The 24128-nt window shown below is 40.7% G+C and overlaps 2 protein-coding genes and 1 pseudogene across 2 annotated transcripts; 2 read left to right on the forward strand and 1 right to left on the reverse strand.

The window, feature by feature from the left end:
• Positions 1–1281: 1281 nt before the first annotated feature.
• Positions 1282–22558, forward strand: LOC144644640 (lysosomal alpha-glucosidase-like). Its single transcript, XM_078504172.1, has 17 exons — positions 1282–1687; positions 3194–3339; positions 4088–4256; positions 5569–5665; positions 5762–5874; positions 6535–6795; positions 11248–11358; positions 12117–12436; positions 13757–13890; positions 15098–15249; positions 16165–16313; positions 17412–17496; positions 18213–18403; positions 19868–19956; positions 21001–21050; positions 21429–21578; positions 21901–22558. Exons 1-17 carry the CDS (start codon positions 1313–1315, stop codon positions 21961–21963), a joined length of 2655 nt encoding a protein of 884 aa, XP_078360298.1. The 5' UTR covers positions 1282–1312; the 3' UTR covers positions 21964–22558.
• LOC144639987 (uncharacterized) lies at positions 7540–9151 on the reverse strand (annotated as a pseudogene).
• On the forward strand, positions 9106–10077 carry LOC144644673 (uncharacterized). Its single transcript, XM_078504205.1, has one exon. It carries the CDS (start codon positions 9256–9258, stop codon positions 10075–10077), a length of 822 nt encoding a protein of 273 aa, XP_078360331.1. The 5' UTR covers positions 9106–9255.
• Positions 22559–24128: the final 1570 nt, after the last annotated feature.

Below are 24128 nucleotides of genomic sequence, written 5' to 3' on the forward strand. Positions count from 1 at the left end.
AAAATGCTGTTGTTCATTGATTTCATCCGTTAGGGACTGTCAATAACTACTGAGAGGGGGGAGGGGGGTCAAGGAGCGGTGCAATTAGAAAAGTGGAGTCTGAAAAATATGTGACCCACCCCTTCCTTCTAGCTCAAAATTGACTGACCAAGCCCTGATCGAGGATTGGAAATTACATGATTCACCCCTTTCTACAAAAAATAGTTAATAAGGAAAAAGTATTTTTGATTGTCTGTAATGGATTAGAGGTTTTTGAATTGGTATCAGCTTTTAAAGTGCGATCCCAATCATACATCACCCTGTGTCCCTAATGGACACTGTAATTCTATGTACATATTTTTTTTAGCACACCAAAGCAAGATGAATTTCTCACTTCGTATAACAGATTTGTGTTTTTCACATATTTCTGTGTAAAGTCCGTGGGAAAACTTAGACACGAACATATGCAAAAACTAAAACAAAACGTAATAGAAATTCATAACTAATTACTGCAGAAATCATATTTGACAGGAACTGACAACTGAAACTAAAACCACTGCATTCATGTTTGAGAAATGAGTTAACTAGTAAGCAATCTGCGCAGGCTGGAGAGAGACGATTTAAGGAAATGTTATGATCACAATGTATCAAGGGGAGTCTGGGGGCATGCTCCCCCACAAAATTTTGAAATTTCTATGCTCGGAAATGCACCATATATTTCGTCGAATAATTGATCTCATCAAGTGTTAAATGATGACAGGTATTTTCAGAGCTTAATAGGACCTTTCCTTCTGCACGATTTTTTTTCTTTGCCTTCCCCTTTGCACGATTTTTTTTCTTACCATTTTGGCTTGCATGAATTTTTTTTGTTTTTTTCCTCACCCCCCCCCCCCCCCCATCACTTTTCTAATGGTCCGTCCCTAAGTCCCGCGAAAATAAGTAACAATAAGGTATATTAGAGTGATAAATGATCGTAATTGGAAATTCACTGCAACGATCATTTATCACTCTCATATACATCCGCAGTTCATATATGAATCATTTCATATACATTACATAATAAGGTATATTACCGTAAGCTGATTTTTTAGTATGTTATTTATTTTCGTTTTCACGAACGTTTAACCAGAATCACGAATCACGGTCCTCAAAATAAGCAAATCACGCGCGATTTTTTTTTTGCTCAAATCACGAGTCACGCATTATCCTGCGATTAACGCTTGATCGCAGATCAGTCACGCATTTAGTCACGCTAAAAAGCGGAGATGCTCTGGTGACGAGGTCACGATCACGAGACTAGGAAGTAGATAGCGTTCATTTGGGGTTGTTCGTCATGTCTTGGAGGTGTACAGTGTTCATTTTGGTTGTACCATTGCTTCTTGAGCTCGCAAAGTGCCAGCAATGCAGCGATATTCCAAACAGCCTTCGCTTCGATTGTTATCCTGAAGACGATGCAAACGAACAGAGATGTCTGAGTCGCGGCTGTTGTTGGGCGAAACCTTCGATTGTTGATGATGAAGCCCCGCTTGATATGCCGTATTGTTTTTATCCCAAGGACTACGGCTATCAGCTTGTAAACAAGCAGAAAACTCAGACGGGATACTTGCTTAGTTTAGCAAAGAAAGGACACGCAGGGCCTTATGGAAATGATATCGAAAATTTGGCTGTGGATGTGCGATTTGAAGCTAAAGATCGACTTCATTTCAAGGTAGGAATCGATAGCGAAACAACTTGGATGTTTTTTTAAGGGTACGTTCGATCGATCATTCCGGAATATGGTCAATCGAATGCACCCTGAGTTTGTATACAAGCTGAACTTGGATGTTTTAAAGATGTTAACTTATCCACCGAAAAAGGTGGAGGGGGACAGGGGGGCGGGAGCCCGGGAGAAAAGGGGCGGGAAGCGGGAGGAGAGAGGGCGGGAAGCGGAATTCTTAAGGTTGCGGGAACCGGGAGAAAACGAGTAAAATTTCGCAACATTTCGTTATATTTCGCAATGGACATGGAACACACAGGAGAGAACAGCTACAGAAATCGACGGGAGGCGGGAGTTAAAAAGGTATGGGAAGCGGGAGTAAAAAGTACGGGAGGTGGGAGGTTCAGACCCCCCTGCCCCCCTCAAAAAAGGTGTTTGTTCGATAATTCTGGGGTTAACTGCATTTATGTTAAGCTTATCAAAACAAGATCAATGACATAGATATAAATTTTCTCAGTTGTAAGCTTAACTTTGAAAATCTATTTAAAAGCATAAGCTTCCATCTAAACTTTAATTTACTAGCTGACTTGCAGAATGCATATTAAAGGCTTAATTACGTGCAAGAACTGGCCTAATATTTTAATATACTAGAAACACCTTTCACTTTCCTCTTTCATGTCCCATATCAACTTTCAATCTCATGATCGTCTTGTGATCTCAGAGGAAAACAAACAGTTATTGTTTCAACTCTGGAATATCAAATTTCCTTGTATATTGTCAATGATATTTTGTTTAAGCCTGTCAAGTCACACTAGCAACGTGACACACGATTTTTAACATGCATGCATGGGCAAAGCAACATAAAGAGAAAAACTGTTTTTTTTTTCTTTACGTCTTTTTTGTTGTTGCTTATGCTTCAATGTTGTTACGTTGTTTTTCATTCTGGTGATACATGTATAAAACGTAAATACAAAGTTTTTTGCGTCCACATGACCTTGCAATAATACATCGTTATGTTGCTTATCTCATTTCGGAGAATTCAGTGGAAATGCATGTACTGCTCAAGGTGGTATTCCAGTATGGATGGCATTGAATAGTGTTTGTTACAATTACTTTTTTTTGCACAAAAGTTAGTTACAGTATTGGAAAGTCTAATATGTCAGAACTCAATATTTGTTTGGCTCTTTTTACAAGATTCAGTTGACAGGTGTTTTACAGTAACTCGAAAAAAAACACCCATACCCAGGTATTTTCAAGGGACTTATATTGAAGTCAGAAGTTGAACCAAATTGTTACCAATACTTCTCAAACTCATTAATAATTCATCAAATTAAAACAAAGGAAACCATGACTCTGAACTGTTTACTCCGTAGTTTTTGTTCGATTGAAAAGATATATCAAACACTCGAGACAGTGTTTCATCCATGGGCTATCATATTTTCAACTCCTCAGTGTTTGTATATCCCAATGAAACACTGTATCTCCTGTTTGATGTATTACCCTACACTTTTTCCACAGATATTTGATCCTAATAATAAAAGATATGAAGTTCCCATTCAGACTCCCAGAGTTGACAAAGAAGCAACATCACTGGATTACACTGTCAGTGTCAGTAACTTCCCATTTGGTATTACTGTGAAAAGGAAATCCGCAGGGACTGTTATGTAAGTTTGTTCATAAATGCAGTTCTGTATCTTAGACAGTAGTTTATTTATAAGGACTGCTGACTGTAATTAAGGCTGTACGTGGCATAAACGATACTGAGTTGGAGTAGTGCCATCCCTCTTGGGTTGGAAGCTAGCCTTTGTCAGGGGTAAGTCTTTTCTTCTTTCACAGAGATTGACATTTAGAGTTAGTTTCTCCCCATATTAAATAATTACCACTCAGTTTATCAAGTAACCCACCTGGGTGAATGGTTGTCGTGGAAATTAAAAGTCAGGAAGCTCGAGCCTACCCAGCATCACATAAATTGTGATATTAGGGGCAGGGGGACAGGGAAGGGCAGTAGTATAGTGTAGTGGTTTTTGTAAGCTTGTAATTTTACTGACCAGTTCTCTTGTACAGCAGTTGCTATAATTGTTTTTTTGGGGCTAGGGGCATTGTTCCTGTTGTTTGTTTTATATTGTTCTCTTGAATGAAAGTGAGACATTCATGTGAGGCCGTGCAAGAGCTGCTACCTAGCCCCAGGGAGGGGAGGGGTGTGTGGGTGGGGGGAGGGGGGAGGGGAACGGTGTTAGCCATGCACTTATATTAATCAATAATACATGTATGGCAGATACAGCTTTTAGGACTACGTGTACTTCTACTTTTTTTCCATGTGTACTTCTATTTTTTTTTCCAGATCTTCTGTACAAGTTTTTAATCTAAAATAGCTTGGAACATTACTGATTGAATTGTTCTTCTCTTCTCTAGTTTTAACAGTTCAGTGGGAGGAATGATATTTGAGAATCAATTTCTTCAGCTGTCATCACTGCTGCCATCAAGTGTTTTGTATGGATTGGGTGAACATGTTGATCCATTATTACTCAGTGTCAAGTGGAATAGAGCAACATTGTTTGCCAAAGACCAGGGAACTCCTGAGGTACAGTAAATTACAACAAAAATTACCAAACTGTGGAAAGGCCGGAATTTTCATGTCGCTGCCCCGCCCACTTTCTTCTACTGCCCCACCTACTTTTGTCTGAAAATTCCAACCGTCCCCTTGTCACATATAATTCACAGTTTGCTGATCACGTCACGATTGTCGTTAAATAAAGCCTCAAATAAACGGCCGGTTGTTAGAAGAGAAACTCAATAAAAGAGCGAGATTATTTTTCAAGCGCAGTTCAAACAAACAACCATAAACAACAGTTTCAGCAAGCAGGCCCAGCCGGTGAGCCACATGAATTTTTGGAATTTGTCAGCGAAAGTGGGCAGGGTAGCAATATAAAATTCCTGTCCGTTCCATAGTGAGGTCATTTTCTTAGTATTTCATTTTTCAATTTCTAAAAATCACTCTGTCCATGGCAGCCAACCTAAGAAAACCCAAATTCAGGCCCTACAGGCCAGATCTTATTCTGGTTTCTATAGCATAAATTAAAGGGACTAGGACTGAGTATTTCTACTTCCCCTTGGATGGGAAGCTAGTCCAATGCAGGGTTACCCCCTGCATCAATTTTGCAGATACCCTTTTCAGGGCTCAAGACTAACTCTTTTGCTAGCTAGCCTATTGGCTAGTGAAAGCTTTGATTTCACTAGCCAAAACCAATTTTCTACTAGCCAGAATTCTCAAGCTAATTTAGCTTTGGGCAGAGGCACTTTGCCTTCTTGAATGGCTCTGTTATCTTTATCTTTAGGGTTAATTTTCTACTAGCCAAAGTTAACCAATTTTCTACTAGCCAGAATTCCCAAGCTAACTTAGGTTTGGGCAGAGGCACTTTGCCTTCTTGAATGGTTCTGTTATGATCATTATCTTTAGGGTTAATTTTATATTACTTTTTGGAAATTTCAGCTTGTCCACAGTCTTTGCTAAGTTCTGTTCTCTCAGAGTCAATTTCGAGGTATGGTTTTCTTCCAATCAAACTCCTGACAGTTTTACTAGCCATTTTGGCTAGTGAATGCCCAAAACCTACTGGCCAAAACTGCATTTCTACAAGCCTGTAACTGGTTGGCTACTGTAAGTCTCGAGCCCTGCATTTATACACCTGGGTATAGAGAGGCACTGTATATTATGTTTGTTGCCCAAGGACACAAAGCAGCTGCGGCTAGGGCTCAAATGCAGACTGCTTGATGCAGATTCCCGCACACTTATAATCAGACCAGTGCGCCTTTATGAAATCAACAACCAAAAACTTCTGCCAATATGTTCATTAAAGTCATCAGTAAGTCTCAACATTTTTTATTTAACTTTTCAGGGTCTTACTAATTTGTATGGTGTTTACCCATATTATATTTCACTGGAAAATGATGGAAATGCTAATGGAGTATTTCTTTTGAACAGCAATGCAATGGGTAAGTCTGCCTTTAATTATTTCAGTCTGATTCTACATTGTTTTTTTCACAAACATTTTACTTGATTTTGCTAAAATGTATGAATTAATTCCTCAGATGTTATTCTGCAGCCCACTCCTGCTATAACATACAGGACAATAGGAGGAATCCTAGACTTCTATGTCTTTCTTGGTCCCACTCCAGATCTTGTTGTCCAACAGTTTACAGCAGTATGTTTTATATACTATTATATCGTTGTATAAACTAAATTTATCCCCTTCTTAGACTTATGAAATTAAAAAAAATTAGGTTGGAATTATGTGGTGCATGTTTAAAGACTAATTATGTGAAATAAAAATTTATTATGCAACAAAAAGGAAATTCATTAAATTTTCCAGGTTCAATTTCCAGCTGTTTTGCAAGCCCGTGTCCATTGCCTCACACCACTGTTGTAAAGAAAATAATTGCTGTCACAAATTTCATTTATCATAAGCTAGGTTAACTAGGACCCTAAGGCAAATAAACAACAAAAAAATCACAAATAGATGATCAATTTCTTTCGGATGACTATTATCAATTTCTAAAAATGAATTTTTATACCCAGAACAATCCAAATTTTAAACAAATACAATTCCTATGGATCTAAAGCTAGGGTTTTTGCAAGCCTAGGCACTTTTTGCATCCTTTAAACCATGCGCTGACAAGAACAAAATATATATTAAGAAACTTAAAAAGGGAACCAGTAAACCATGACCATAACATTGACTTGACTACCTTAAGGTTGTACAATTTGAGAGGTTATCTTGGGTCGAAAGGCCTCAAATTTTGCATCCATTTAACACCTAGCTAGCACAAAACCTCAAATTTGTGTTCCTTTGTTGTCCTTTTAGGTGGTAGGACGCCCATACATGCCACCATACTGGGGTCTAGGGTTTCACCTGTGTCGCTGGGGATATGGAAGTTTAAATGGCACCCTAACAGTTAATGCAAACATGAGGAGATATGGAATTCCTCAAGATGTCCAGTGGAACGATATTGAATACATGGACAGACATTTGGACTTTACTGTTGACCAGAGCAAATGGCGTGGACTGGGAGACTTTGTGAAGAAATTACACGACCAGTATCATCAGCACTACATACCAATCGTGGTAAGTTGCTCAATTAAAGTGCAGTCCGGCTTATGCACAGTGATTGGCATAAACAAGTGATAATCTGAGAGACTAAAGGAGACTTGAAAACTCTAACTACAGTAGTCAGACAATTTACTACAATCTCCTATCCCCACCCTTCCTCCCCTCTCCTTTTTTCCCACCCAAGATACTCATGATTGACTTATGTGTTTGCAAAGGCCTTTCATTCCACAAACGGTGTCGATTGCAAAACCGTTCTAATAGCATTTGAGAAGACCCCCCACCCCAGAGCTCTGCCAGGTATTGGTATTCTTTTTGAAAGTGCTACATTCCTGTCACTTCACCAGGAGTCGAATTATGTTCTGTCTCGAACAGCATTGTTACTGATTGTATTGTTTGTATATTTTCATACTGTATCATTAATTCTGTAGTATTATAGGGGTAAGTACAGCACTGTAGTGTGTGGGATGTCACACAATCCCAGCGGGGGTACTCCGGCTTGTAAATGACAGGGATGATCGAAGGATTTTTTGGGGGTTGAAATTTTCGATTCCGGGATTTTTTTGGGTTGGATAATTTGGTGATTGTGAAGAACAGCTCCCGCTAACCGACTGTCGGCCGACAGGTTACCAACACACTACCGACAGGGCACCGACAGCCCACCGACAGGTTACCGACAGCTTCCCAAAACAGACATTTTACTGTAAAACTGAGCAGTAAACACAGAAGTAAGCCCGACGCAGAAAGCGATTAAAACAGATAGGACTTACAAACATTGTATTTCATTGTACTACGGTACTTACTACAAAACAAATCGACTCCTCGCCAAGATTTTCTTTTATACAAACTTCAATCTTTTATAAATCTATCACCTACGTAGCTTTAAGTGCATAAGGCAAGCAATGAAATCACGTTCGAAGATGATTTTATCCAAAACTCAGGCCAAAACAGTGCAAAAACCTCTCCACACACGCACTCGCTGAAGTCGCCCTAGAATCCTTTGCGACCCCTTCATGGTACGTGTATGTCATGTAAGAGTAAATAATGTTTACCTTTTAACTTTTTTCTCTGTTTGCATTGCAGGTTGCAGCGTAAATAGTTTCATTTCTCTTCAGAATTTATATGTAAAAAAGGAAATGTTACACGGACGCCTATTGAATTACGTTTTTCTAATTTCTATACGCAATACAGTGTAATTTGATAATTGATTTAGCGCATGCTGTGATAATTGATTTAGACGCGTGCCACCCTTATTCCCGTTAACAACAAACATATCACACACGTTGGTCAAGACTTTCATTTATTTGGTGGCTCCTAAAGGAGCCGTTTTTTTTTCATCAAACTAAGTGAACTTAGTTTGGAGGGTAGAACTCAGCAATGCCAGCTAACACGTTGTCGAAAGGATCGCCTGAGAAACATTTTCGCCAGTTGAACTCATCCAGGTATCCAGGAATTCTCTCTCTCTGAGTGCCGTTCATCGCCTTCAGTTTCCTTTTAATCTGACTCCATACTCCTTCAATCGTGTTCGAGTGGGCTCCAGTGTAAGGGTCAACAAAGTTCTCAGAATGGTTAACCATGAGGTGGACGTAGCCGATACTGTTCAGGTTGAAGTATGGTGAAAACTTGTCAGAAATTATCAGCGTTCCAGGCTCGACGAATTGCTGTACCAGTCCAGTTACCAGAGTTTCTCTTGTTCTGTTGGGTACTCGGAACGCAAGAGCTCTGCCAGTGCCTCTTTCAACCATGCCGAAGACCCAGGTGCCTCTACCGATTCGCCCGCGGTTGTACTTGCGTTTGTGGCCAAACATGGATTCGTCGATCTCTACAGTCTTTCCACGGCCGCCCAGTTTAATGTTTCCTTGTAGAATTTTCTCGGTGCAGATGTCTCTGAGACTTTCAAGTACCTTGACCACCGTACGGAGTGACAATCCGGTTAGCAGGGAAACTTTTTTGTTGGATTCGTCGATCGACCACAGCCAGATGATGTACAGCCAGCGATGCAGAGGAATCTTGGAATCTTGGAAAAAAGAACCAGCGCGAATTGATCTTCGTTTTCTGCATTGGTTTACTGGGCATTCCCAGTGATATCCGTCATCAGAATTATCACATCGTAGAACCATATCGTTTCCACAAGAGCACCTACGCCTAGCCGCCAGTAAGCCACGATCGACAAGGAACGTGAGCACGGCGTGGCAACTATGGATCAAGGTAAGTATCTCGAAGTGGTTCATGATGAAATGAGTTTATTCACTCTTTCAACAACCTTTATAAAACCTCTGATCGGATCGAAATTAACCAATGAGAAGTAACTTATTGTAATGGAAAGTATTCATATGCAAAATAGACACAAGTAATCAAACTCGACCAATAACATGCGTTGTTAATAAACCAATCAACAAATTGTTATTGTTTATTTGATCCATTTAACAGAGTATAAAAAACCTTGAGTTTAAACGGTCTCTATCATTACGACTCGCAATGTCTCAGAGAACTCGAAAGTGTACTGTGTGCGGCGGCGCCCACGCCATGTTACAGTGTGAAAATAAGTGTGGTGTTTGTAACGGCGACAACCGTCAGTGTTCGTGTACGGTGCGCCCAACCCAGAAAAGAAAGAAGACAGCGAAGTCTGCGTCATCCAACCCTCAACGCTCGTATGACGAACTGCAAAAGAAGTACGAGGCCCTGCTGAAAGACCATGACAGGGTCGGGCTGGCATTCCAGAACCAGAAAGAGCAGAACCAGGAACTGGCACAAGAGCTTCAGGAGAGGGAGAGTGAGGCGGAGGAGCTAGCGAACATCATAAGAACGAAAGACGAGGTCGTCAAAAACCTCGAGCGGCGCCTCGTCAACGCCAAGAAAGTCATCCACGAACTACGAGCGGAGGTCGAACAGCTGAAACAGAACGACCAGCCAGAGAGAGAAGAGCCGCCCACCGAACAGCAGCAGCAGCACCAGCAAAGAAATGGCAGTCGTGTCAGTACCCATAGCTTGGCCAGCATCCACGAGCGCCATGACCAGGTCATGAACGTCATGATGGAAAACCGATGCAGTATGGCGTGCGCCTTTCGACTGGCCAGCTGCCCCAGGAGCACTGTCAGAGACTTTGTTGCAATCGCCGAACTTAAGAAGGTCGACGCCAGAGAGTTAGACCTTGTCCTGCGTGACCAGCAAGTGGCTTCCGTGAAACAACTTGAGACACTGTGCAGAAGACGGCTTCGCAGGTTCATTCCAGTGATGGAAAACATGCGAAGAGAGGGGAAACTACTGCCGCTGAAATTTGATCAGCGCTTCTACGAGTGAAGTTTGACTCCACTTCGTCAAAAACGGCTCCTTTAGGAGCCACCAAGTCTATAAAAGTAAATGACCAACAATAAAGTTAATTTATGATAACAAACATTAATACACTACGTGAAACATAAGAAAAGATACTTGCGATACGTCACATGAAACGAAAATTGTATAAAAATCCGAGGGGGAATGAGACTAAGTTAACCAATCCAATATGGCGAAGATAAATGGAGTAGCTGTGTTCGCGTAAATGCTCCGGTCGATTTCGGCAACGCAGAAGCTAGTTTTCGGCTGTGATAACCGAAACTCAGGAATATATACCTTTCCTTTCAATTTCTCATAAATTTTGGGGTCCTTTACGGAGGAAAAACATAAAGAAACAAAAAGGTTAGTGTTACCGTATAACCGACAACTTACCGACATCTTACCGACACCTTACCGACAGATCACCGCCTGTCGGCCGGCTGTCGGCCGACAGTTGGCCGACATCATAGCCAAAACCTGTCGGCAGGTTGTCGGCCGACAGACGACCGTCTGTTGGCCGAAAAACGGCCAACAGACGGCCGACAGACGGCCAACAAACGGCCGACAGTCGGCCGTTTGTCGGCCGACAGACGACCGACAGACGACCGACAGTCGGTTAGCGGGAGCTGTTCTTCACAATTACCGATAATTTGGCAAGTATTTTTTGGGGTGACTTGATTTAAATAGAGGATTTTTTGGGTATTAAAAACGAACTAAAGTGCCTTGGCGCGGCCTTGGCGTATTTTTGGTATGATGAATAAACAAACACGAGCGTTTAATTTTTTATGGTTTTCTTTGTGTTATATATTTATTGCCCCTCCTGGCAATATAAGGGTAATTTGACAAGGGATTTTTTGGGTGGTTATTTTTGGTCCTGGGATTTTTTTGGGTCCTGAGTTTTGCCTCTATTCGATCATCCCCGTCCTTTACAAGCCGGAGTACCCCCCCCCCCCCCCTGGGCACACAATCCTTGTTAAATGTTAAAGAGACTTAAATTCAGAGAGTTTCACTTAGAAGATGGATGACTTCATCCATTGAACCCTTGGTCAAGAAGTCACAAAGTTAATACTCTTTTCCAAGTCTGTGTATGTCACCAGGACTGAAAAATGCCTAGATCACAAACAGTCTAATAATGCTTCAATTTCTTCTTATCTTCAGGATCCTGGTATAAGTAACACACAGCCACGAGGTTCCTACCCAGCATATGACGTTGGGATTCAGATGGGTGTGTTCATTAATGCATCCACTGGTGGGCCAATTGTTGGCAAGGTTTGCGTTTTGTTTCAAAAGTAAATATTGTCAAATACAGTATTCAATCAGTTCTTCATTTCATGCACCAAAGTGACGGTTTTGCAATCAGGTATTTTTTTAGCATAGGGGAGTGGGGAATGCAGTCACATAATTATGCACAATGCTTCTTAGTGTTCTGGTATCTTAATTTGTTCATTGGTAATGCCTGATTTATACAAATTTGTACCAAAAGCTTCTCCTCAAAATTACTGGTGTACATAACTAGGATAGAAAGTCAAAGACGGAATCCTAAATCATTATGGGCCACCTTATGAAACAGTTACACAGTTTTGCATGCAACAGTTTTGAAGATGGACACAGGTGACATTGGCCGTTTTTGTGCTAGAGACGTTAAAGCCGTCTGAGACGTTCGAGAAGACATTAACGTCTAGTATAAAAACGGTAAATAAGACAGACGCCTTTAACGTCTGATGGCTTTAACGTCTTTTCGTAAGAGCGTCTGAACGATGCTCTTATCGGACAGCTTTAAGCCGTCTAGTATATAATCGGGACGCCGTTAACTAGTATAAAAACTGTAAATAAGACAGATGGCTTTAACGTCTTCGTGTCCAGTGTCCTCCGAGTGTAGAACCCAGCCTTTTTTATTTTTTCTTAAAAACCGTCTACTAAATGCGTCCCGTTTTTATACCAGACGTATTTTAACGTCTTAGACATAAAAACGGCCAATTTCCACTACAATATAAATAGCAACTTTATTATTTTCTTCAATATTGCAGGTGTGGCCAGGTCAGACTGTATTTCCAGATTTCACTCACTCAGCTACCCAGGCCTACTGGTATGAGATGCTTTCCCAATTCAGAAAACTTGTTGAATTTGATGGTCTGTGGATTGACATGAATGAGCCATCAAATGAGGTAGATGGGTCGACAACAGGGTGTCCATCCACCTCCCCCCTGGATCACCCACCCTACGCGCCTCATGTGTCAGGAGGAGTCTTGTACAGCAGGACACTCTGCATGTCAGCAAAACATCACAATTACAGCCATTATGATGTGCACAGCTTGTATGGACTCTCAGAAATGAGACAAACAATGAGGTGAGATGACCAGAGTAGGGTTACCTTATTATAGGAAATTAACGCTTGTGTTAATTAAGCTATTTGAAATTAACGCGACTTAAATTAACGTGAATTGAAGGAAGAATTACTTCCCAATAAAGGAAATTAACGCGGAAGAGAGAGTAATATTTCAAAATGAAGGAAATTAACGCGACGCACACAATGATAAACACTTGTTAAGACAACTGGAACAAGTCTTTTTCAACACTAGGTGTATAATCCTAAATGTAGGGGGTTAAGAAAAGGAATTTGACCGCCTCGAGCGTTCTTCACAGTTTCAGTGAAACCGATAGATTTCCACCCTGAAGAAATAATGCCTTTTCCTAGGAGTCAAGAACGTCTGGACTGTATCGATAAAAGTGGTGGCAAAATAATGGAAATTAAGGTCATGGAAATTAACGTTCACTTAATTAACGGCGTGGAAATTAACGTTAACAAAAATTAACGCAAATCTTTGAAATTCGCGTTAATTTCATAAAGCGTTAATTTCCTATAATAAGGTAGCCTTGTACCAACCCACACTTGCTAAGCGTACACTGTCTAACCTTGTTTTTTTTTCTATGAAGACACTGTGCGGATCACAAAAAATGTCTGTACTTAACACGGTGTTTGGTTAAGCAGTTTGAGTTAAGGGAATATGTTACATCTAGAGACCAAAACCACTGTCATAATAATAAGGTGTCCTTATTTAACAGGTCTCTGTTAAGGGGGGGGGGGGGGGGGGGATCCACTGTATACCAAGAACATGTACCCGATAAACTCAACAGATTTTCTAAACAGCCACTGCAACAAAGCAACGGCCGTACCACGGGAAAGTACTGCTCAATAGTGTTCTATGAATAATAACACTTCTGAATTTCAGACTCAAAAGAGCGGTAGATCATGAGAAATAAGGAGTGATGCGTGTATGTGGCGCCGTCTCGGAGTCTACAAGAAAATCTGCACATCTCACCAAATATGGAATTTTGCATCTTGAATCTCAAACGTCTTAGACCGCAAGCAATTACCCTTTTCCCTAAGTTCGTCAAGAAAGAAGCATAAAAAAAGAGAAAGGGGAAGGAGACATCTTTGTCCGCTCGCAGCCGAGTTTTGGCAGGGAAATCTTTTTCCTGTCGTTTTTTTTTTTTTTTTTTTTTTTTTTTATGCTGCTTTCTCAACGAACTAAGGCAAAAGTAGTCAACAAACATATGTCTCGGGTGTTTAGAAAGTGACCTCGAGAAGGTACACAATGTAGCTTACACAAGCAAAGGCTAGTTTCTGCTCTTTCTAATTGCATGTTCCTATTGTTATTTTTATTAGCGCACTAAAGAAAATCAGAGGAAAGCGAAGTGTTGTGATTTCACGTTCAACATTTCCCAGTGCTGGTCAACATGGAGGGCACTGGTTGGGAGACAACACTGCTACTTTCAGCGATCTGTATCTCTCTATACCAGGTGATAACCATTTAACAAGACGTAATTAGCCTGTTCCAGGCGTTCGGTTCGTTGGGAAGCGCGAAAAAGGCGAGCGAACAAAATAAGGGGAGGGGGGCAGGGAGGAGGGCGAGCGAGAAAAACGGAAACCACGCAGCGCGGACTAATGACCTCTAGACACTTAAATGGCCACAATCTTACGGCTCTATTCAATACATAAAGCCTCCAAATAATAACAGTACCCTCAGAAAGAAGTCAGAAGCAAAAAAGGTCGAAAGACCGAACTCAACATAAAACGGCAAAGGTTACAAATGTCACGAACGTAGGAGTCGTGTAGGCCCGTCATCTTTATTTACCATAAACTAGAAAGTGCTTTATCGCATGTATATTTATTTTAGCGAAGCTTTGGTTATTGTATTTACTGAAAAGCAATTATCGTTGAAACTGTGTCATTTTGATTTAGCGTCGACATAACACGCGGAAACAGTTGAAATATCAGACTCTTTCCAAAACCGGTTGGAAGTATACCGAAAAACTTCTCCTTTATAGACCAAATTAAACAGTCTTCCTGTTCTTTGCGAAGACTTTCAACCAGAAAATCCTTCAGTGCGTTGTTTACTGCTGAGTTGAACTCTGCGTGACCGTCACTCGCCGCAGCCATATCTCATTTCACTTTAAGATGAAGGACGCTTGAGTGTTGACAAAAGGTGTCAAAATTGACCAATCAGAGGGTATACCAGAATCTGGTATACCGGAACTAGCTTTTGTTAAAAATGCTCACAGGCGTTCTCTCGCCCCCTCGCCTTAGTCCCCTCCCCATTTTTTCGCTCGCCGCTCCTCGCGCCGCTTCCCAACTAACCGAACGCCTGGAACAGGCTAGACGTAATAGACTCTTACAACCTACAATCCTCTGACAAAAATAGTTAGGACACTTGATGCAACGCTGGTATCCTGTTTCTATTGCCCCCTTTTTAATGTCGTTTGATGTCATTCAGTTATCAAATATTGCAAACCAACATTGAGAGGGCATGAGCGAAGGGATCTGTCCAATAGAACAAAACTGAGATGAAAGTCTACTAAATTTTGTTAAAGTTCATGAGGGTTTAGTTTATTTTATAATCGAGAAAATTTATTAAGCATAGTTCGGAGTGCAGACTTGGTCACTGTGCTAAATATTTCATTAGATTAATTATACTGGTTTTTTTTTTCTGTGTTGTTTCCTTCCTAGGAATCTTGAACTTTAATTTGTTTGGTGTACCTTTGGTCGGAGCAGATATCTGTGGATTTAACGGCAATACCAATAAAGAGCTGTGCGCAAGATGGACGCAGTTGGGTGCCTTCTATCCTTTTTCTAGAAATCACAACACAATTGACGCTACTGTAAGTTCATCTGCAGGCGGAAAAAATACTGAGTTATATGCCTTACTGGTTTGTTTCGAGATATTTCGAGTTCTTCACTTCCTTGAATGCTTGGTTTTCAATGTTCTGCTCCTTCGACTCGTTAAAATAACGCAAAATATTTTTAGACATTGGTAGAAGCACACAAACGGTTCTGGTACACAGTGAACATTAGCTAGCCGAGTACATTTAAGTCCGTCTTTGTGTGCACTGTTCTTCGGGAAACATCTGTAGTTAGCCCTGGAAATTTCAGGCTGATGACATAACACTAGAGAGTTCTAAATGCGTTCGAAAGTGAAATAGAACAGACAGCAGAGTGAGACAGAGACAATGCAGAGACAGCAAATTCAATTTTGAGGATTGTATTATATTTCAGTTTTACAGTTATTTGTTTCTGTAGTTACTAGTTTTAGTCCACCACCCCACCAAGTCTGATGATAAATTTATCGTGCTTAAGTAAAGTTATTAATTCATTTATTCACCCGTTTGTCAGTCAGTCCGTCCGTCCCTCCGTCCGTTTGGTCGGTCGGTCGGTTGGTCGTTCGTTCGTTTGTTCGTTATTCTTTCGTTCTTTATAGCTTTCGTTCGTTCGTTCGTTCGTTCGTTCGTTCGTTCGTTCGTTCGTTCGTTCGTTCGTTCGTTCGTTCGTTCGTTCGTTCGTTCGGTCGGTCAGTCTTTCGTTCATTCCTTTCTTCTTTCGTTCGTTTGTTCGTTTGGTCAGTCGGTCGTTCGTTTGTATGGTCGGTCGGTCCTTCATTCGCTTCTCTTGAACGGAAGAGGCATTGTGGGCACGATAAGACAGAGACAATCAGGATAAGCATTAGTGGGAAAGTGGGTGATGTAAATATGGTAAGCATACAACTTACTTGAGTCACTGTTCTTGTCTTTTTTACCCAGCCCCAGGACCCTGCAGCCTTTGGAGACGATTTCGCTAGTATGGCACGTGAGGTGTTGCTGACGCGCTACGCACTGTTACCACATTTGTACACCTTGTTTGCGCAGGCACACACGCTAGGAAGTGCTGTGGCCAGGCCTCTCTTTTACGAGTGAGTACTGGATCCAAGGAAACGAAAATTTTAAGTGACAAAGGATACAGTAAACTGATAAACTGATAAACTGATAGGCTCGCCTCTCTGGCAGGACACAGGGTAGGGTAGCTGAGCATGTATAAATATTGCATTTGTACCCTATCTCGCGAGCTGCACTTGAATATGTAGTGTGTATGCCAATAAGTAAATTTTCTATAACTTAGGAGTCAACGTGTTTGCAAAGCCGTCTGTCTTCGTGAAATGATTTAGCACGTGCTTTTTTTAAAAAAGAAGTTAACATGCTGCATGCAGAAAGTGACAAGCTTATGGGTAAAGTTTGGGAGCGTTTGCATCATTCCCGATCGGACAATCTCGCGGTCTGTGTAGCCGTGTACAGAATGTGGACTGTATTTTAAGTTGGATACAATTGCAAATGCATTGATGTAATGTATATGAAATAATTCATATATGAACTGCGGATGGATATGAAAGTGATAAATGATCATCGCAGTGAATTTCCAATTTAAGCAATTGGAATAAAGAAGCCTGAAAAAAAATTCAGGGCTTCAACGGGATTCGAACCCGTGACCTCCGCGATACCGGTGCGATGCTCTACCAACTGAGCTATTGAAGCCACACATTGGGAGCGAGGTCAATTGACCTCGCTCCCAATGTGTGGCTTCAATAGCTCAGTTGGTAGAGCATCGCACCGGTATCGCGGAGGTCACGGGTTCGAATCCCGTTGAAGCCCTGAATTTTTTTTCAGGCTTCTTTATTCCAATTGCTTAAATTGGAAATTCACTGCGATGATCATTTATCACTTTGCAAATGCATTGTTGTCCAAGCAGCACTGGTACTAATCGCTGGAAAGTAGAGACTGAACTATTCTATATAAGGTAATTTAAAGTGTTTATATAAGGTAATTGAGCGTTAAGCGCTAGAAAGGAAATCAGGGACCACACGAGGAAAAGAAAACTGAAAACTTCTTTGACTTCGGGTGGCAGTTTGTGGCAAGGTAGAAGATTGCTCTTACGACGGGTGGCGAATTCAAGCAGGGGATTATTAACAGCTTTTAAGTAAATTGCAATGACTTGCTTTTTTTCTGCTTGTGTTAAGGTTTCCAAAAGATCGTTTGACATATCCCATAGACTGGCAGTTCCTGCTTGGACCGGCGTTACTTATAACACCAGTTTTATTGCAGGTAGGTGGTTTACGCTATTCCTTCTGTCAAACATTTTTGGACTCTGTCCCTCTGCATTTGGATTGGAGCAAATGAAAACGAAAAGAGCACTGGGTGTATTTTCAGATATGGCCGTCGATTAATTTCATCGATGCTTATATATAGAGTTATGACGAAGAAATACATATTAATTGTTTCTTTTTGCTCTTTAAATTCTCCAAGTGACATGAAAAATAAAGGATAGTTTTGTATATCAAAACGATTCATACGTGGGATAACGCAAATTCTAGCCCATGAAAAGCTGAAGTAACACGACTTAGGTAAGAATCTACCCTCTGCTGTCGATAACGTCGACAAACGCGACGGCGTGACAAGCGCTATGTCACGTGACTGCTTAGGTTTTGTCAATTGCGGTAAACGTTGATCTGAAAGTGACACGCCGACTGTTTGAGGTTATTGATTGCGTGGTTACATTTGCTGCAAACTTTTAGATATAAATTGTCATTTATATACTGATACTCCCTACTTTGAAACGTCAATTTGTTAATAACTTTGCAAAATGGCAAAACACGACAGAGATTGTTATAACCGATGTTTTGAGAGCTTTTCGCTTTTATAACTTTTACTGCGGAGACGTGGTGTCTGCAAAATTTCAAAAGAAAATTAAACCAAACTTGAAAACGCAACAGTCCTGTTCGCACCACTCGCTCATTTATTTATTTTTTTTTTTCTACAAGGGACAAACCTCGGTAAAAGGTTATTTCCCGGATGACACTTGGTATGATGGCACAAATGGTTCTATTCTACAAACCTCTGGGAGAGGGGGTCAGTATCACACGTTATCGGCCCCCTGGAATAAAATCAATTTCCATTATAGAGGAGGACATATCATCCCTGCACAACGGCCAAATATCACCACGTATCAGAGGTACAATATTAACCATAACTTCTCTGGCACGATAGTCAAGAATCTTGCCTCGCTTTAATGTGATTATGGTTATAGCGTTGTCACGTGTTTGTTCCATTCACTCCAAATCCACAGGGTATTCGATCTCGTATTTATATGGCTTATTTTGTGCTGTTTCGCTCTTTTTTCGCCGTTTATGACGCTGTAGGCCAATGTCACGTTCCTTTACTCACCTTCCTTCCCTTCGGCGACGAATTCCTCTGTTAAATCATACCGCTCATCACCCGGCAACAGTTTTTTCTCATAACTTAATCACATTTGGGCAATGTGTGGCTAATGTGCCAGTGAAGATGTGGAAGTATTGTGGGATGAGAGATGGCTGGCCTTATTGTTAACGCGTTGAACCCTGGATCGAGCGGTCTTTGTACGAGCAGTCCTGGTACAAGCGCCGGCCGGGGTCATTGTGACGTATTTCCTCAAATTGGGCAAGACGCATTACTTACAATACAATACAATACAATACAATACAATACAATACAATACAATACAATACAATACAATACAATACAATACAATACAATACAATACAATACAATACAATACAATACAATACAATACAATACAATACAATACAATACAATACAATACAATAGTCGCTTAATGTGTCATACGCTTAGCAATAAGGTGTGAAATGACCAAATGCTTTGGTCTGAGTGAAGACTCAATCTTTGCCAACCGAACGTAAACTTCGCAAACTCTCTATTTTCCAGGGCAGAACGAACAATGCTTCTATGCTATAGCTAGCGAGTTAGTGTTCTGAAAGTTGTCGTTTTAAGTTTATTTTGTTTCTATGGTGCAGTCAAACCTCTATTTAGCGGCAACCCTCAGGAAATCATGGCAAACTGACCTCTTAATAGAGGTGTCCTAAAATTTGGCGTGTGATTTGGCAAAAATTGAACTACTGTAGAATGCAAAATTGATCACATGGTGTACATTTTATTGGTAACAACGAAAGCAACGCAAAACTAATAAAAATTAAGTAATTGAATGTTTGAGAAAGTTTATGCCAGGCTATCGAATTTTAAAGTTGCAACCACACTGTCACCATTGTGCCACCACATTCAACATGAAACATGAAAACCAATTATGATTGTTTATGATTTAGGGCCGCATAGCTTGATTTGGTGAAACTGGACATGCTTTTCTTATATGGTTGCGTCAAAAGATCGCATTGTTATCTAACTAGGGGACAGAGGTAACATACAATAAAATCAGGCGGTTGGAAAGTCTTAACGGTGACCCCTGGGGTCCTTTATTTACCCCCATCCGCTTAATACAGTTTTAATTTACAGTAAAAATGGCGCTACACCTGATGATCACTAGAATTACAAGCTGCTACACTACTGAAGAATGGGGGGCGATTTCCGGGAGTTTGATAATTGACTGCTTAATAAAGGTTTGACTGTAGTTTTGTATTTGTTGCAGCCGTCAAAATCCATTTGAGTTGCTCGTAGCCTTGTCGTCGTCAGGGGTGGCCAGAGGAGCCTTGTTTTACGACGACGGAGAATCACTTGGTAAGCGCGGAAAAAATAATCGTCTTTCTCGTGCCTATGAATGGTAATTTTCTTCACAACCCTCAGACAGTTCCTGCGGGAGACACGATGGCCTGAAGGTTAGCTGTAGCATGCTGGACTCCAGATTGAGCGATCCGGATTCCAGACCTGGCCGGGGTCACTGTGTCCTCAGGCAAGACACATAACACTCACAGTGCCTCTCTCCACCCAGGGCTATAAATGAGTACCAGCGAAATGTTAGGGTACCCTGACAAAATGTTTGATGTAACAGCATTTCTCTTTGTTATGAAAACCGGGATGGTCCGGATGTGTTGGCCAGTGCTTCAGCGTTGTAGCGCGAATTGACCTAAGAGGCTTTCTGACTGCACCTTAAGGGGGGACTTAACGTAAATTTGAGTAAAGGAAGAAACTTATTTTTGGAACACCAGCAGACAGTTAACCCCCACGCAAGAGCACTCCAGGTTGTCTCAGGGGACTGTCTGGTGTCCGTCTACTAATTTTAAACTTCAAATTCTAATTTTAAAACTACATCAAATCTTCAATATTTCTTATTTCTCTAAATTTTACAACTCCTTTAAGAAAAACTATCTCCTCCCAAAAATCACCCAAATATTTACACAACACCTCTAAACATAGATTTATGGGACGAGCATACGGTTTTTGCATTACTTAAAAAGCGAACGAGATATTTCCCAAAAACTCATGAAAAGCGGCAGAAAAAGAACCTCCCGCCTTAACTGCATCTTAACATCCTGTTCGATTTGTAGCTGTAGTTAGGTCTGTTGTGGGTAATCCAATATGAAATCCAGTTAGCTGTTTGACAGAGGCTGCCTCCACTTGTAGGGTCATAATTCTTTTCGAGGCCGTGGGGGCGTGGGGCGGGGGTCTTTTTATATAGAGAAGAGGTAGTTTTACTTAACTGATTTTTGTTGAGAATTTTTATTGTTTTTTATTTATTATTTTTTAAAATTGAATTATTTTTAATGGGTTTTATCGAATATCGAATAGCTAAATCTGACGCAAGCTTGTTATGGTGTCTTTTAGATCCTATTGTGAGTGCTCCGTACTTGTATGTTCAGTACTCAGTTGCCCAGGTTTGTATTATTATTATTATTATTATTATTATCATCATCATCATCATCATCATCATCATCATCATCATCATCATCATCATCGTTGTTGTTGTTGTTGTTGTTATTATTATTATTATTATAATAATCGTATCAATAATAAAATTCTCGATTTTGATTTATTCTTCGCGCGCCTATTTAACAGGACGGCTGTTTTGAGACTAAAAAGTTTTTAGTGAATTTCACTAATTGCGTTTTCTTTTTGTTTCGGATTTGTACACCATTCTAGACTGATATTTCTTGTGTGCTCACTGTAACGACAGACTAACGTATTTCTTAACAAGAAAAAACAACTTATCTAAGCGTTCAATTCAGAGTGAATTTTCTTTGCGTGTTTGACAGGGAACACTGAAGGCATCAGTACAAAAGAGTTCTTATCATCCCAAGCCACCGCTGACCTATATGGCAGTGTTCGGCGTCGCATCGGGTCCCAGTTCTGTTACCGTGAATGGCTACTCGATATCCACCTACAGTTTTAACACCGCAACTAAGGTAAGGAGTGGCTTCGTAGGCCGTAAGCCGAATAACAGCTTATGGGTTTTTGAGATACTGATCGAGGACGTTTCAACTTGTAAAGCTCCATTAAAGCTCCTAATAGACTGACTGACTGACTGACTGACTACATAGTGATTGATTGATTGATTGATTAATTAATGTATTTTCTGTAGATAGTGTGTAATAGTGTATGATTTTTGTAAATAGTATGAAATAATAAAAATCGGAAAAAAAATCTGAAACTGATTGATCGATCGATAGCTCGATCGGTTGGTTGGTTGATTGATTGACTATTTGTTTGCTTGTTTCTCTCTGTCAGGTGTTGACCATCAGCAATCTCACCCTACCCATGGACAAAGATTTTACTGTTCACTGGTCCTGAACGAAACAGTTAACCATTCTTTTCACTACGTTTCATCTTTGTTAAACGCCGCTAGGATCTGCTACATCAAGGAGCCCAAAGATATGACCGCTTTGTATTTCTCCGCATTCTTTCATGAAGATTTATTCTAATCAGTAGTCAGCTGAAAGCTGTCCGCTCCTTTTTGATTGGACAATGACTGCACAATACATCGTGAATAACTTAAAAGTGGTTACATGTATGGGCTCCTTGCTGAAGAAGTTAGTAATAACATGAATCGACGTTTCGATGTATGATGTTTGATACATCGAAACGTCGATTTACGTTATTACTATTTTTTCTTGTAAAGTGCTTTAACAAGCAACTCATCATCCGATTGCTGAAAAAATGTTTTGATCTATATTGTGTAATTTTCAGTGACAATGCATTAAATGCAGATAATTGAAACTTCACTGTGAAGACATAGAATACAATAAAATGGTTTCGTTGTCAAAAATAATATCACAAAATAAGTTGTACCGAAGTTTGACGAAAAAACTTTATAAGAAGTTTTTATTCAAAATTTAGTTTTTACAAAATAAAACAGTACGATAAAATAAATTAATGAAATTTACTTGTTGTGGAGAATTCGTTTTTATTTTGTTGTAATGAAAAAAAGTGTTAGTAAACATCTGCTTACTGCATAAAAAGTTGCTGATGTGTTTTTTGAATTCTGTGTGTCGTGTGCGTGCCTGCGAGTCAACATCACCAAACTCTTCTCCGAGACCTTACCAGCGTTGCCTTCCAAAGTGGTCACTCAGCCCCCTCTAGCCGCCTCAATAAACTTTGTTTATAGGGGGTGTATAACGGGTAAAACCATATTCGAGATAGCTGCCATGGAGGTTTTACTGGCCCAATGCAACTAAACCATCCAGACTGCCAGATGGCAAATATTGAAGAGAAAAAAGAAAGTTCTAAGAAAATCGGTTCGTCCCAATGATCAAGTATCTCCTCCAAAGTCACATTTGCTGGCGAACGGGCTTTCTTGTTCTTGGCTTTCTTGTTTCTTTCAAGTTAGCGGGAATAAGAAAGGACGCTACGATATCCCTTTTCAGAGAAGGTGAAGGGAATCTCCGTCTCGCAGGGTATCGGCTGGTGCTGTTTCTCCGGCCGGTCTAGATCTGTAAACTTTCGCAGCTACGCCGTTTGCGCGGAACCACTAACGGGGGCCTGCTCGTGGACGTCATAATCGGGACGGCTACCGTAACTGAGTGCCGTTCAGTATATAGATGGGCTTCTCCCCACTTGCGCCATCGAATCATATCCCGGGCCCTGATCATGGGCGAATTCATGGCTCCTGTGTGTATTTTTGCCCCCGCAGGGTTTTGGCCCAGAGGCCAAAACCCGAGGAGGCACCCTAGGAGTCCCCGGGTGTATACATACAAGGACAAAGAATATCTCTTGAAAAAGTAAGAAATGTGTTTGTAATGGGCGAAGCGTTCTCGATTTGACGAAACTAGGCGCGCACGGTCGTGACGGGTAATATTTTAGCAAGCGCGCACGGTGGTGTCGGGAACTTGCAACCACGAGGTCGCGTTTCGTCACCTTCGAGCTTCGCCATCTTCTGGCAGCATTTCGTTTTCCGGTTTTGGCTTACGCGTGTTCACAGATATGTTCGAGCAGTTTCTCTGCTTTGGTTGCGTTAAGTGATATTTGAAGCAGTTGTTTATAGTAATATCATAGTAATACGTCGAAAGATTTCGAGCAATTAGTTTCGTGTTCTTGGCTACGTGTACGTGTGTTCCAAGAGCTGGTTCGAGTGCTTTCGGATGTTTGCTGTATCGTATACATCTTTCAACGAGTAATAAACAAAAGCATGAACTTTGTCATGTAATACAAGGTAATTCGTTTCGCTAACAAACTGTCAGATTATTTGATCCAAAGAGTGGTTGAATAAGGTTAAAAATTGTTTTCTCGAATCTTTGAATGTGCCATATTTTGTTACTCGTGGAATTTTTGGGCTTTTTGGCCTGGAAATTACCCAATTACCCAGGGGGGGGGGGGGGTGCTTGCAGTATACTTGACGGGGAGGTTCGACGTATTTTTTTGGGTTGAAAATTGACACGCTCGGTATTTTTTTGGGTCAAGAGATCTGTCATGTATTTTTTTAGGTCTTTAAGTCTGTTCGATTGAATAAATCAGTAAAG

The sequence above is a fragment of the Oculina patagonica genome, chromosome 2 (assembly GCF_052425735.1).
Source record: "Oculina patagonica isolate OP01 chromosome 2, crgOcupat, whole genome shotgun sequence".
Taxonomy (NCBI): Eukaryota; Metazoa; Cnidaria; class Anthozoa; order Scleractinia; family Oculinidae; genus Oculina; species Oculina patagonica.